The sequence below is a fragment of the Opisthorchis viverrini genome (assembly GCF_000715545.1).
Source record: "Opisthorchis viverrini unplaced genomic scaffold opera_v5_39, whole genome shotgun sequence".
NCBI classification, from domain to species: Eukaryota; Metazoa; Platyhelminthes; class Trematoda; order Opisthorchiida; family Opisthorchiidae; genus Opisthorchis; species Opisthorchis viverrini.
The window spans coordinates 292,470-304,964 of record NW_008751696.1 but is presented as its reverse complement, the minus strand read 5'-3'; the positions used below and the strand labels follow the sequence as shown (position 1 = coordinate 304,964).

Genomic DNA, 12,495 nt, shown 5'->3' with positions numbered 1-12,495 from the left:
ATATAATTCTGATCTTTCGTGGACGGTTGCCGGGTTGAAAGGTAAGGAAAAAGTACCCATCCAACTGCGCACTGATGATGTCTCCTCGTGTGGTGAGTGAACGTTTGCAAGCCAATGGCGAACAGATAAATCACCTGATCAACGACCAGTATTTCAACACATTACCAAAGCTTGTCAGGTTATTGTCCTCTGATCAAACAAAAAGAGACATTGGCGCACACTGGAATAAGGAACTCGCCATCTGCCAGGGGAACAACAGACTGGAACACGCACTTGGACGTAATTGGTCACGAAACTTTGCCTTTCTCCTTTTCCATTGAGGCGTGAGCATTGCTGGGTAGCGGCCAAATGCGTTGAAACTCGTACCGTTTTTAGTGTACTTAGCTCCTTCTCAGGAATTCTTGGGAAAAGTCAATATTATGCCCAGAGCTAAAGTTGTGTTCGAATTTCCTTAGAGATTTTCCCAATATGCATATATTCGATGCTAGCGTCGGAAAGTTTCTTCGCTATTTTTCACGTACAACGCAACTTGTGAGGTGTTCGTGTTGGTCTTTCGGTTTAAAAAATAGCTTGGAGATTCGAATGGTTTACTTTGGTCATCTAGGAACCTGTTGAATGCGGTTCTGAACGAATTTTTCATCCACTTGACAGTTGTCGAGCCGGCACTGAGACAGCTGGACACCAGCAATTTGCAGAAAAGAGGATATACTCGTATTGAGGGTTGCTATAGATGGAGTGATTTCATCTATTCCCACTAGTATCCATGGAACGACATTCCATTAAATGTCACACCAAGTACCAAGTGTTCCAATGACCGAAAATTTGGTGTGTATTCATCGGTTGTGTAAATATAACCTGTCTGATTCATTTACCAGTTTTTGATACGTTCCCAATAGGTTGGTTCGAAGAAACTATACAGAAGAAAAGCACCCACGTACCCACATACTGCTAATCAAGCAAGTCGAATCGCATTAATGTATACAAAAGCACTTCATGTTACATGACGTCCAAGGTGAAAATGTCGATCTATCTTACATGGACCGCACCCTAGTTTGGACAAATAAACAAACTTTCTCGTTGTATGGACAGGCATAAAGTCGATGTTATTGCATGTCAGGCTAGGAAAACGTTCGTACAATGCTAACTTTGTGTGTACAAGTTATATTTGTCAAGGATGAATAACGGTCAGTGTGAGTCATGCATACCGAGACAAACAGTCAAGAGATAGGTGGTTGCGCTCGCGGTCAGATAAGATCGGGGGAAATAGCAAATGACAGGAATAACTTCACACAAGCTGGTTTCTCGTATTGAGGTCTGGGATTCCAGACCAACTAGTCACCAGTAAGATAAACATTGCAAATGACTTGGTGACACTGCATAATTCCCTTCACCCAAGTCCCGATAATTCCTGTCTGTATGAAAAAAGATATCAAGGGTCTTCTGACGTGTGATGGTTGATGTTGCTGTGCGGGGCTCAAGGGAAGTGGATTTCTTTTCAATCTATACGCTATAGGTGGTCGTCTACTACTTTGATTTAATGAAGACTGTTTTGCAGCCCATTAAGTACAAACAAAATCTACATGGCTTTAGACTGAATGCCGTTGAAGGGAAAGTTACCTTTGAGTAAGTAGTAAAGGTAATGGAGGCACCAGGAAGACACTGATAATATTTGTTTCTGTACATGCTACACTCAAGTTATGGTCCCTTCTCTGCTTAATGACCCTCTCTGCAGCAAGCTGCAATCCAAAACTGTCATATTATTAAACAGGGAATCCTCTAGGAAGTAGGCCAAAAAGCGATGAGTTCACAAATACATATCAACAAGCTTATAATCTGTTGTAAACAGATAGTACTACGTAAAATCTTTGTTATCACCAGAGTACAACGAAAGTATCGATCTGAACTTGTGCGTTTTCATGTGTTACTTCGTGACTGTGCTGTGATGTGGTTGGAAGACGACCTTATATATCATTCTCCTGGTCGTGAGGAAGTAGAACATTCTGAATAAAGGTCGTTCGATTCCATTAAACATTTTATTTTAATTTTACACGCATATGCTATCACAGCACGGTGTCTATTCAATATGGAGTTAAGCCACTACTTCGTGGTACTGAGAATTTTGTACGATTCCTTTGAGAAGTGGGACGGTAGGACTGTAGGTTTCTGTGACAGAAGCAATAATTTATTCATCCTAAGGGACAAGTGATACTTCCAATCAAGTTAAACCACGTCAAGCACCAAGCAGCTCCATTCACCGAAAAGGAGAATTTCGGACATTAAAAAACCACGTGTATTGAACACATTGCTGAGCTGTCTTCGATCAATCCACGTTTATCAGTCCTGTTTAGACAAAGAATTCGGGCGTGTAAATAACACACAGGAGTTGTTTTTACTCAGAGTCTTTGGAACAAACAATTGTATCTATAAAGCAAGTTGATCCCACCGTTTTGATTTTAAATGACTCACACAAGCCTTTGCAACTCAAAAGTGAGCATCAGTCACTGTTTGTAGAGTGGCAAGAGGTTTGACTGATGAGTATGGACGAATTCTAAGGGTGGATAAACGTGAATCTCAAGTTGAAACTTATTAATATCTAGCATCAAAAATGCTAAAATGGTAAAACACCAATTATATTATGCCGTCTTGCGAGAGATTCTGGTTCAAAACCGATATCGAGGTGGGGGAGAGGACAGAGTATTAGGTGTGACACCCTTCGCAAATAAGGGGCAACTTAAGGTCACACTACAAGTTGATACAACACAAATGTAGGAGATTAGATGGATTGTTACTTCGAGTTAATCAATAAGAGAACATTACCTGGAGTGGTACTGGAGCCAGTTTGCAATCTGAAGTCACACGATGAACGTACACCCTGCCATTAACTGAGTTCTGATTTGAATCTCCTCGCATTCCAGGAGCACCAATTGCAATGTCGTCAATTCCATCGCCGTCAATATCTCCCAAGCGTGCCAAGGAATATCCGAAAAAGCTGTAACTTTCCGGACCATCCAAATTAGGGCCGACAATCTCTTGTTCAATACGTTCTAGGTCCGGACATACAATGTAGACACGTCCAGTGTTTGGACCCTTAACCGAGTGGTAACTGAAAGGGGCACCCACTATAATAGCATAATCCGCTCTGCTCTCATTTGTAAACAATGGCACCCAAAGTGTTTCCAAAGCTTGTCCAAATCCGGAGAAGGTCGTCATTCCACTGATCTTTGGCCTTATTCGAAAGACCACATCACTGGCTCGAAATCCATTAGGTCGATAAGCCGTAATGCTGGGTCCAGCCTTACCCGACGGAGAACTAACTAGCGCCAGGTACTCCCTAGCTGACTGCACAGAATTTACCTCTTCAGAACCTGCACCCGTATTATTATTGGCAGATCTAAATGCCTCCTTCTGATGGGGTGTCCATAGCACCTGAGTTCCAAAGTTAACTTCTTCCGACTGTAGCACGTCAACGGACTGTTTTCCGCCCTCGGTTAGTCCCTGGAATCCACGTAGGGCATTGTTAATTAGCTGTGCCTCACCAAACGGCTGGCTAAACGGTAGACCGACCAACAGTTTGGCTTCTGGGAAACGTCCATTCTGGTTAACACCCAATTCAAGCAGGTCCACCGAGAATCCTCCACCACATGGATTCGAACGATCAACGCTGTTACAGAATGAATGGAAGCTGGTTGGCTCACCGGTGGCCGTTTCAGTCCACCGCCCATCTTGACGTAGTCGGATGCGACATCCTCCTCCCGCATGGTTCATGTCATCCCTCCATAGGGGATCACAGTATACAAGTGCAGAGCTGCTTCTAGTAGACCGTAGTTCCAGACTGCGTAAGGACATACCAAGTAATCCAGCTTTGTGATCGCTGGTCGACACTCTGCTCACTTCAATAGGATGGCAGTCATCCAAATTGAAGCCCACAGGGCTACTCTTTTGGGCGGATAATGCGCAAGCAACTACAGCTACGGCTTTCTTCGTCATTGAAGTCAAATTCGCCTGTCGATTTGGGACAGAACCACCGAGAGCAATCCAAGTGATAGATAGATTGCTGTTTAGTGATTCTCGAAATCCTGTTACACTCACCCACTGAAAGGCATATGCTTTAGCGTCACCAAGTGCATTATTGATGGAGTCGGTTAACTTCCGTTCAAGCGTAGAGTCTATAAAGTGTTGGTAAACTGTGCCGTCCGTAGAAGCATTGTGGTTGGGATACCAGTAGGTGTTTATTAGACCGGGAAGAATTATAAGCAACTGACAGAACAGATATAGGAGCTGAGACATGAAGCGTAATACACATAGAAACGGACCTGTGCGAAACTGACATGTCAATTAAAGCATGATGATAATGGCGGATATGTGTGAGTGATCAACCAATAAAACTACTGACACACCTTGTCCAATCGTACAGAACCTACGATTTATCTCAAATTCGACGCCCTTCAAACACTTTCATCACAGTCTGATCGAAAAATAAACACTTGGCGGAATGTGAAGAGGCGTGAAGAGGTTCTCTGTGTGAATGTGGTAATCCGGGTACGTCCAGCGTGCGCTAGTGAAGTAGTGCTCGCCTAGTATGTCAGATGTCTTAGGTTCTGATCCGAAGAAGGTTAAAAGTATGTACTGCTGATTAGCTTTAATAAGGGTGGAACTCTAGACCAGTTAAACAGAATGCAACCAAGTCTACCACACACAGAGCTTGATTGACGAAACAAAATGTGCGCCTTTCGAGGACTTACAACATTATGATTTGCGCCTTTTCGGTAAAGTTATAAACAATCTAACTGTGTCTATAGTCTCACTGCGAAATGTAACTACAGAAATGCTTCAGCAGATGTTTGAAAGAGGTCATTTCAAGAATAATGTCTGATTCCACATTGCGGTACCCTGCTGTCGACTAAAATTGTAAAGGACAAGTGGTCCAACGTAGATAATTCAGTTTAGAGCCACTTGACCAATGAGGATGACGATCGTCGTTTGTAAGTAAATCCACAACATTTGTTCAGCCGCAATACCCTCTCTGTGCCTAAATGTCATACCACCTGAAGGATGCTATAGGGCTAATGTCAGGACGCTCGCGCTTTAACAGGAGCAGCCTATATGCAAACTTTGGGTTCGTATCACGGACCTTCTGATCAGTAAGTTCGCACCTTAAACTCCGTACTGTCCCGCGCTGCACCCCCACCATGGAAGAACATTATGAATTTTCAGCACGTTAGGCTGTATTTCATTAACAAGTAGTAAAATGACTAATTAAATTGATGTGTGACGAAAGTCGGAAAATTTTCAAATCTATCCTATTCTGAGTGGGAAAAGTTGTACGTAGGTTGTACAGGTTCCCAATACCACTAATAAGGATTGAACGTATTCGGCAGATTGCTAGCAGCTGTCCCAAGGATAGTGAGAAATACTGTTCCTCCTTCCTTCCTTCGTGAAACACTTAATTGTTGCATTATTTTTGAGGAACCTACATTAGCGCGTAAGGAATCTGTGAAACCCGGGATGTTAGTTCATAAAACCATGTGTTTTGCCGTTGGAAAATGAGGTATACGAATGACAGGAGAAGCGCTAATATTTTACTGCATCGTCTTTCATTAATAGTTATTAGGATACTTTCACGCGATTCTGAGTTACGTCTACTGCCACTCAACCTTTGGGTGTATTTTTGTTACCAAAGTAATCATTCCTCTGTTGTACCGTTGTAGTGCCTATCTGCTATGCCACTCAAAAGAACCACGAGGGCTGAGATACTGTTAGATCTTCCGAGTCTAGACAGGAGCAGTCGATATGCTGGGTTGGGCTAGAAACAAGAACCTTCTGATCAGTGAGTCCGTGCCTTGGCCACTGAGCCATCTCGAGCTCTAACTTCCAACAACTTTTTTCGAATAAATTCGATCAGTTTATAAATAATGACTCTCCGCCTTGTGTCTCAACCAGTTCAGTATAACCATGAGAGCGGTGTATATTTTCCACGGTCTGTGAAGTGTTTGGTCTTCGAAATCTTTCAGTCAGAGAAACACCGTTCAGTATTGAAATATGCTTCAAATTTTGAATCACAAATGACCCATAGAAAACGTTCAGTAGATAAAAATGGAATTTCCGAAAATAAACTGGAAAAACGACTTTGTTAGACAGAATTCCTTTTTTTCCGTGAAGATTTCAACCTCCAAAGTTCTCATACGGTAGGATAGCATCAGTCTTCAGGTTAAACCGCCATACAGAAATGCATCGATTGAGCCTCGAGAACAGTACTCACCGAACGTACGTGGCTTGCACTCAGCTGCATGTGGAACAAGGTTAACGTCCTGTACCCAGCGTAAACCCAACTAATAGGACTGGAGCGCCAACGGAAGGCTAGCTGAAGTCGACAGCATTCTTAACTGATTACTCACTTGGAGACAACTAAACAGTTGAAAACCATATTGTGCACGAAGTGTCTCTTGGTAGCCCACATCACTCACAAGAATCATCCAAGAGGAGAGTTGGTGTTCAGGGAAAACCACTTTTAACACCGTTTCAGGCTTAACGCTCCCGAAGATCCGAAATGTTAAGGCGCATCACATGCAGATACATATGTGGAATTCACACAAGATACCATAAAACTGCCCAAGGTAGCAGGATTCGATTCAGCACACCAAAACACTTAAACAAAATAAATTACGGCTACTAACGAAGCGGATGAAAACGAACCGGCGAGCCACACAAGGGACCTAAAATAGCAAACCAGCTAAGATACCTATAGTTTTGGTTCGTAGTACTACCCCACGGTCGTGCGGAGCTTAAGATGGGGCAGTGGTTGTGGCATGGACCTTATGACAGAAGGGTCCGTGGCTCGAACCCAGTCAGCGCATTTTGACCACTGCTGTCAAGACTTGGGTAGGCTGGCAGTAGTTCAGCCTTATTGCTTCCATCGGGTGGCGTGGCAGCTGGACACAGAAGGAGTGTTGTACCTCAACGATAATTCACCTCAAACCACTTCGAGGGATACCCACCATTCCAAGTGTTCTCACACAATACAATAAACTTGATCATATTGAGACTATGGTGTACAGTACATGAATTTCCGCCATACTTGACAGTGGTCTTGGTATTAGGGCCATATAAGGACATGGAATAAGTGTAATTAGGCACAAAGCCGTGGCCTATACTAAGAGTTTTCCCAAAGGCGTTGACGAGCACACTTTATCGATGCTCATGAATCCGGTCTTCTAACGAATATTGTAACAACAGATGACGCAACGCAGTGGAAGCTTTCCTGTAGCCAAGATGATAATTTACGTACACTTCGCCGGGGATTCAAAACACGAGAAACATGAGATCAGGTATCACAACATACGTTGTCTTGATTTTGTGCTACTTATGAGTAGCATGTATTCTCACCCTGTAGACTACTGGAGAATTCCTGGACGGGGAGTGTTGGGACAGAGAAACATATGGCTTGTTGAAGGAATTCGTTCAAGTCACCCGTGATCTTCGCCTACAAGGTAACTAGGTGATGGGCCGAAGTGTTGAAGTGTCACTAGGAACAACATGGGTTTAATCTACTGTTACATCAATATTCACAATAGAAGTCAAGTGGGAAACTTTCTCCAAATGCAGGCAAGTGTAACTCTGTGTGCTTATTATCATCGTCATACCTCATGCACAGTACCCTAGTGAATATGAGCATCCGTCTGCTGCACATCTTCTCTTCAGGACTACCGAAAGAAAAGTAACAAGTATCTTTGTTCTTACTATTATCTAGATTGCAGTGGAAATGTTTGGGTTATGTTAGTTCTGAATTCTTGACTTTGATACGGGAACTTCAGTCTAATTCATAACATACTATGGTGAACTTTAAGGGGTTTGTGTACTCATCAATTGTAGCTACGAATCTTTGTCTTCTTAGATGGACTGATTCACGAGTAATGTCAGGTTTTACAAAACACTACCGAAATAGAAGGAGATCCTCTAGGACCGTCGCAACATCATTGGCTTATTCAAAATGTAGGTCAGGTGATATTTTTCACCTGCTATTGAATCTAATACTGGTCTGTAGCAAATATACCTTTAATGTGGAGACTTTCTAAGCCATCGAGTCGATAGATTCATCCAGAAAGGAGAGTATTATGAGCAGCTGATATGTATTCCAAATTTTGCTCAAACTTGATCATAACTTCTCAATGGGTATCCGCCAGTAGGTCCAGGCGAAAAAGGGGGGTCAAAATTTGCGGTTCTCATCACTTTGGAATCTGGAAAACGTCTTAAAATATTTGTTTATCAGTAAGATCCTCTTCTCGGATCAAGGCTGAGGGGGAACAGGGCAATGTCCGATAAGAGAAACGACATCTCTCTTAGGAGGCAGAAAGGTATGTGGTAAACACGTTACTAAACATTCGAAAAAGTGCGTTAACATCCCTACCCGTCAGGAATCGAGTAGTGAAGGGATTTGGTTTTCCTTTGAAGAGGTGATCAGGTTCACTGGTAAAAACGTGCCAACAGTTTCTATAGCCGTTATTGTAATTTGAGTGACATTAACTGGCGAAGGGGTCGGGAGATCCGAAGAATGTTAATTTATCAAAAAATTACTCAAGAGTGAAGCCGTAGTCGGGCCTACTAGGAAGCAGTTTATTTGTTTATTTATTTATTTATTCTTTTTTCAGCCATTTGACCATTAGTAAGGACTCTTCAGTCTAGCGATACGATCGCCCTCTGAGTATCTCTTGATCAGAGTAACTGAACAAGAAATAAATTAAAAAAATGCTCCTCTAAAATTGACCGTAGCACGTGGCAAAGCAGAGAAAAATTTTGCTGATAGTGACTCATCACCCATGCCTCCACAGCCGAAGCCAATCAACTATGAACAGATAGCGGTAGGTAGTTGACGGAAAGTCTAGCGTTGATGAAGTGTAGAGACCGCAAGATTTACTGTTGATGCGGACTTGATGAGGTCTTTAACAAAATGGCAAGTCACTGTGGTGACAGGAGGGAAATAGGGAGTGGAAAATGCACACACAGCGTTTGGACAGGGGCCATACCAGTCGCGGTACCCATTTCCATGGAGTCGCGACACATGTTCGGACTTGTTTGGTCTCATCATGGACAGAATGCAGCTGGATTGAACACTGGTGCTTTACTAGCATGTATCGATACATGATATCCTATGAAACCTATGCCGCAAGCGAATAAAAACAAAACAGTAGGGGCACATCTTTGTTCTAGCATTCCACAGACATTCTGAATTGTCTCCATCGTTCACTCTTGAAAACTGGTTTGAACCTGTTATTGTGAAAGCAATTGACATCGATTGGTGACCGTACGTCTTGGCTTCTCCAGGCGATGGTAAACATGATCATCTAAACCAACCATACAGAAACTGCCTACACATTCCGTATTACTGTATGCCTTCCAATAAGATATACCCTCTTCCTGGTTTGGACAGTCGGTTATAAAACACTTCTTGTTGGGTAAAGGGCTAGCATATGATGAAACAAACAGAGCTCGTTGCCCAAAAGACTAGCGGCAGTTATCATGACTCATCGACAAAAGGAGTGTCTGTGTGTTCGTTAGCATTCACAGTTACAGACCCGCTGATAAGCTGGGAATACGTCCAATACGGTTTAGATAAAGAATCACTTTTTCACATGCAGAAGGAGGAGATACTGTTCTCGGAGATGTGATGCTTCCAAGACTGATGTCATCCGACCACAAAAGTAGCTTTCCTTGAAGAAAGACGTTAGGGGAAGAACAACCAACCCAACCAGGTTGAGAGTTGTCCTCTGCGTACACACCCTCCTTATTTTGCTGCACCGGGAGCATGTATATTATATCCTCTGAAACCATGAGCCATCGCATGTTGAATACGTGTTGGTTTGTCGGCGTTGGTTTAACTAATGGTGTGTGAATGCCTGTCTTGATCATCGGAATGTTAGGTGGATGAGTGACGGAGTAGTTAGATCACCCTGAGGAGAGAGGATTTCGGGCCCTTGGTCACCAGTCAGTTTATTGACTGAACACCCCACCACCCAAATCATCACACAATACGGTTCTCGTGCTTTCGATTTAACACAATCGCTTGTTACAACCAAATTGAACCAAGGATCCACAAGCAAGACGCAGACCTGGCCAGTTGAACATGGATCGAGTGGGGTTCATGGTGATGAAATTGTTTGTGTGCATCGTTTCAAGGTCGCATTTCCCAGAATGACTACTAATCACTCTATATGACTGACGACTACGCCATTGACGCCCTACATAGGAAAGTGAGACCTAGAATGACGCACACGCATACAATATTTTATTTTTGGAAACTTCGGAGACTTATCTGTGATCTCCTTGTGAGTGGTTTGCCGATTGCGCACAAGAAAATAAACAATACGGACAGCAGTGTACTCACTTTTCGTTACCATTCTCTTGTTACAATAAACTGTTGTTGGGGCAGTGTTAAAAGTACAGTTACATTTATTGTAGAACTAGGGACCATTAGAAGAGAGTCCCCCTCCTAATGAAAGGAATTTTCATCCACTTCAGAATCATCCACAATCGAAGAATATTTAATTTTTCAGCTTTCCGAAATGGGTTTCATGTGAATCTTGTCAAATGGTAAACATCAGGTTCGTCTTTCTACTTCATAGATATTTCACAAAATGAACACGTCTACAAAATTCATCCGTTTTTTTCTATTGAAGTGCGTTTGCGAACGTATATTTTCCACTAAGAGTGCAATTTTCCAGATGTAGACTTCTTAAAGTTGACGAAGTACAGCTAGGTATCTTTCGAATTCCTCACTTGTCTGTGTCTGCAATGAACAGTCATTTACGTGGTTTGAAAAAAAAATACAGTGTTCCTTCTCTGAAGCGATCATTCTTCTTTTCTCTAGCAACCATCTCCGATAATATGACTTTCTGCGAAACTCAGCTGTAGGGTTGCTGTCCTAATTCTCACAGCGACTATTTCTTTACCCCATTTCTGAGCCCAACCTCTCTCTACAAGAACCATCACCACTGTACAACGGTTTGGTAGGTCTGTTTACCGCTTATATACGTGACAATTCCTTTAGGCAAGGACGGATGATAAATAACCCAAGAAGGCTGAACTGAATCGAGCATTCGGTTTATCCACCGTGTAACTTGATATAGTTTGGGGTCAGTTTTACGGGAAGAACAAATATGCCTGTGACCCTAGGATACATGTATCCACCCGTCTTATTTTGTCCAGATGATACGGCTCAACAATAACAAGGGGCATCAAAATGTAAATTAACTGGCTAGCTATCTGCAAATACTTTCCCGTTTGTCTCAACTCTAGTCACGCCAGGTCGCGACCGCAAATCCTATCTGACACTGAAACAGAAAGTCGAGGCAAGTTACATTTCCAACGCAAACGACACAGAGTTGCAAAGCGCGTCGAAGCAAAGAGACGTAGTAGATAGTTGATGGATAGAAGGGGTTTCAAAAGAAGAGAAAAAATTGCACCTATCGCGATGCGTCTACGGAGATCTGAATGAGATGTGATGCACGCTGCAACAGTATACGGGTATCAGACTCAATGACCCAGGATTCAGAATTTTTACCGATACACAGAATCCACGGAAGACAATAGCTGGTCGTTCGGTCTTCAAAAGAAAACGAAACAGGCTGTCGGTATTGAGATAGTTAGCCAAAGTGGAAATGGGTATTTGCATGCTGTGGAAAATTTGAAGAACACTGTCCAAAGAGCACTCTCAAATAGTAAGGAACGAAGTTGTTCGACTGTGTACTTCGAAGCAGTCTCTTATTGAAAAGAGGTCAATGAGATGAACATTCGAGAGTAACAGTGACCATGTATTCTGTGTAACTCAGAGGGTGATAAGTTGATACGGTTTGTGGTTGGAAATCAAAACTGCACCGAAATAAGAATCAAATATACATCTGATGAGAAGGTTTAGCTGACTAGAAACATTTCCACTATCTAGCCAAAGCCCTCTCTTAATAAAAATGATATCGAAGACAGTAGTATTCTGTCCTTGCTGGACAACAGCGTAGTCAATCCTGATGTTTTGTTCAGTGATCCCAAACTGGTGTTTTACTGGCAAACATATCAACCACTTGACGTGTGCACTGTCCAGGCGACGAAACTGATATGCGTTAAACGTCATCATTATTCTGAATTAATGAATTCTGTTGATACAGCACAGTGAATTGCGGAAAATCTAAAACGACCGTTTTCCGTCACAGCTCGTCAGTCTATGGGGGGGTATTGCATTAAAAATGCCGAGAGATGCATTAGACCTCATCGGTAACGTAACACAACCGTATAAGTACTGGCGCTGCTGCCTTGGAACCATTTTCATGCACACGAGCACCAAATGAAGAAAGAGCTTTCTTAGTAGTTTTACCACGTTTTTCCTAGTCCGGCGATGCCGGATATGTGTGCTGAACGTATTTCTGTCAGGAAAATGAATAGTGTGAGCATACTGAACTCCTATATGGCAGTCCTCTTCAGTTCAGAAATGATGTAAAGTTTAGCGAAAAT

General features: G+C 42.6%; 2 protein-coding genes across 2 annotated transcripts in view; one reads left to right on the top strand and one right to left on the bottom strand.

Annotated features, from left to right (window-relative positions):
• T265_02959 (hypothetical protein) overlaps positions 1-12,495 on the bottom strand; it is a gene marked incomplete at both ends in the record, with an annotated part of 30,812 nt that overhangs the window by 15,126 nt on the left and 3,191 nt on the right. Inside the window, one exon of the mRNA XM_009167338.1 lies at positions 2,818-4,323. Within this exon, the coding sequence (XP_009165602.1) occupies positions 2,818-4,323 (1,506 nt within the window). The remainder of the gene's footprint in view (positions 1-2,817; positions 4,324-12,495) is intronic.
• Positions 8,814-12,495, top strand: part of T265_02957 (hypothetical protein) — a gene marked incomplete at both ends in the record, with an annotated part of 34,690 nt that continues 31,008 nt past the window's right edge. Inside the window, one exon of the mRNA XM_009167336.1 lies at positions 8,814-8,855. Coding sequence (XP_009165600.1) covers positions 8,814-8,855 — 42 coding nt within the window. The remainder of the gene's footprint in view (positions 8,856-12,495) is intronic.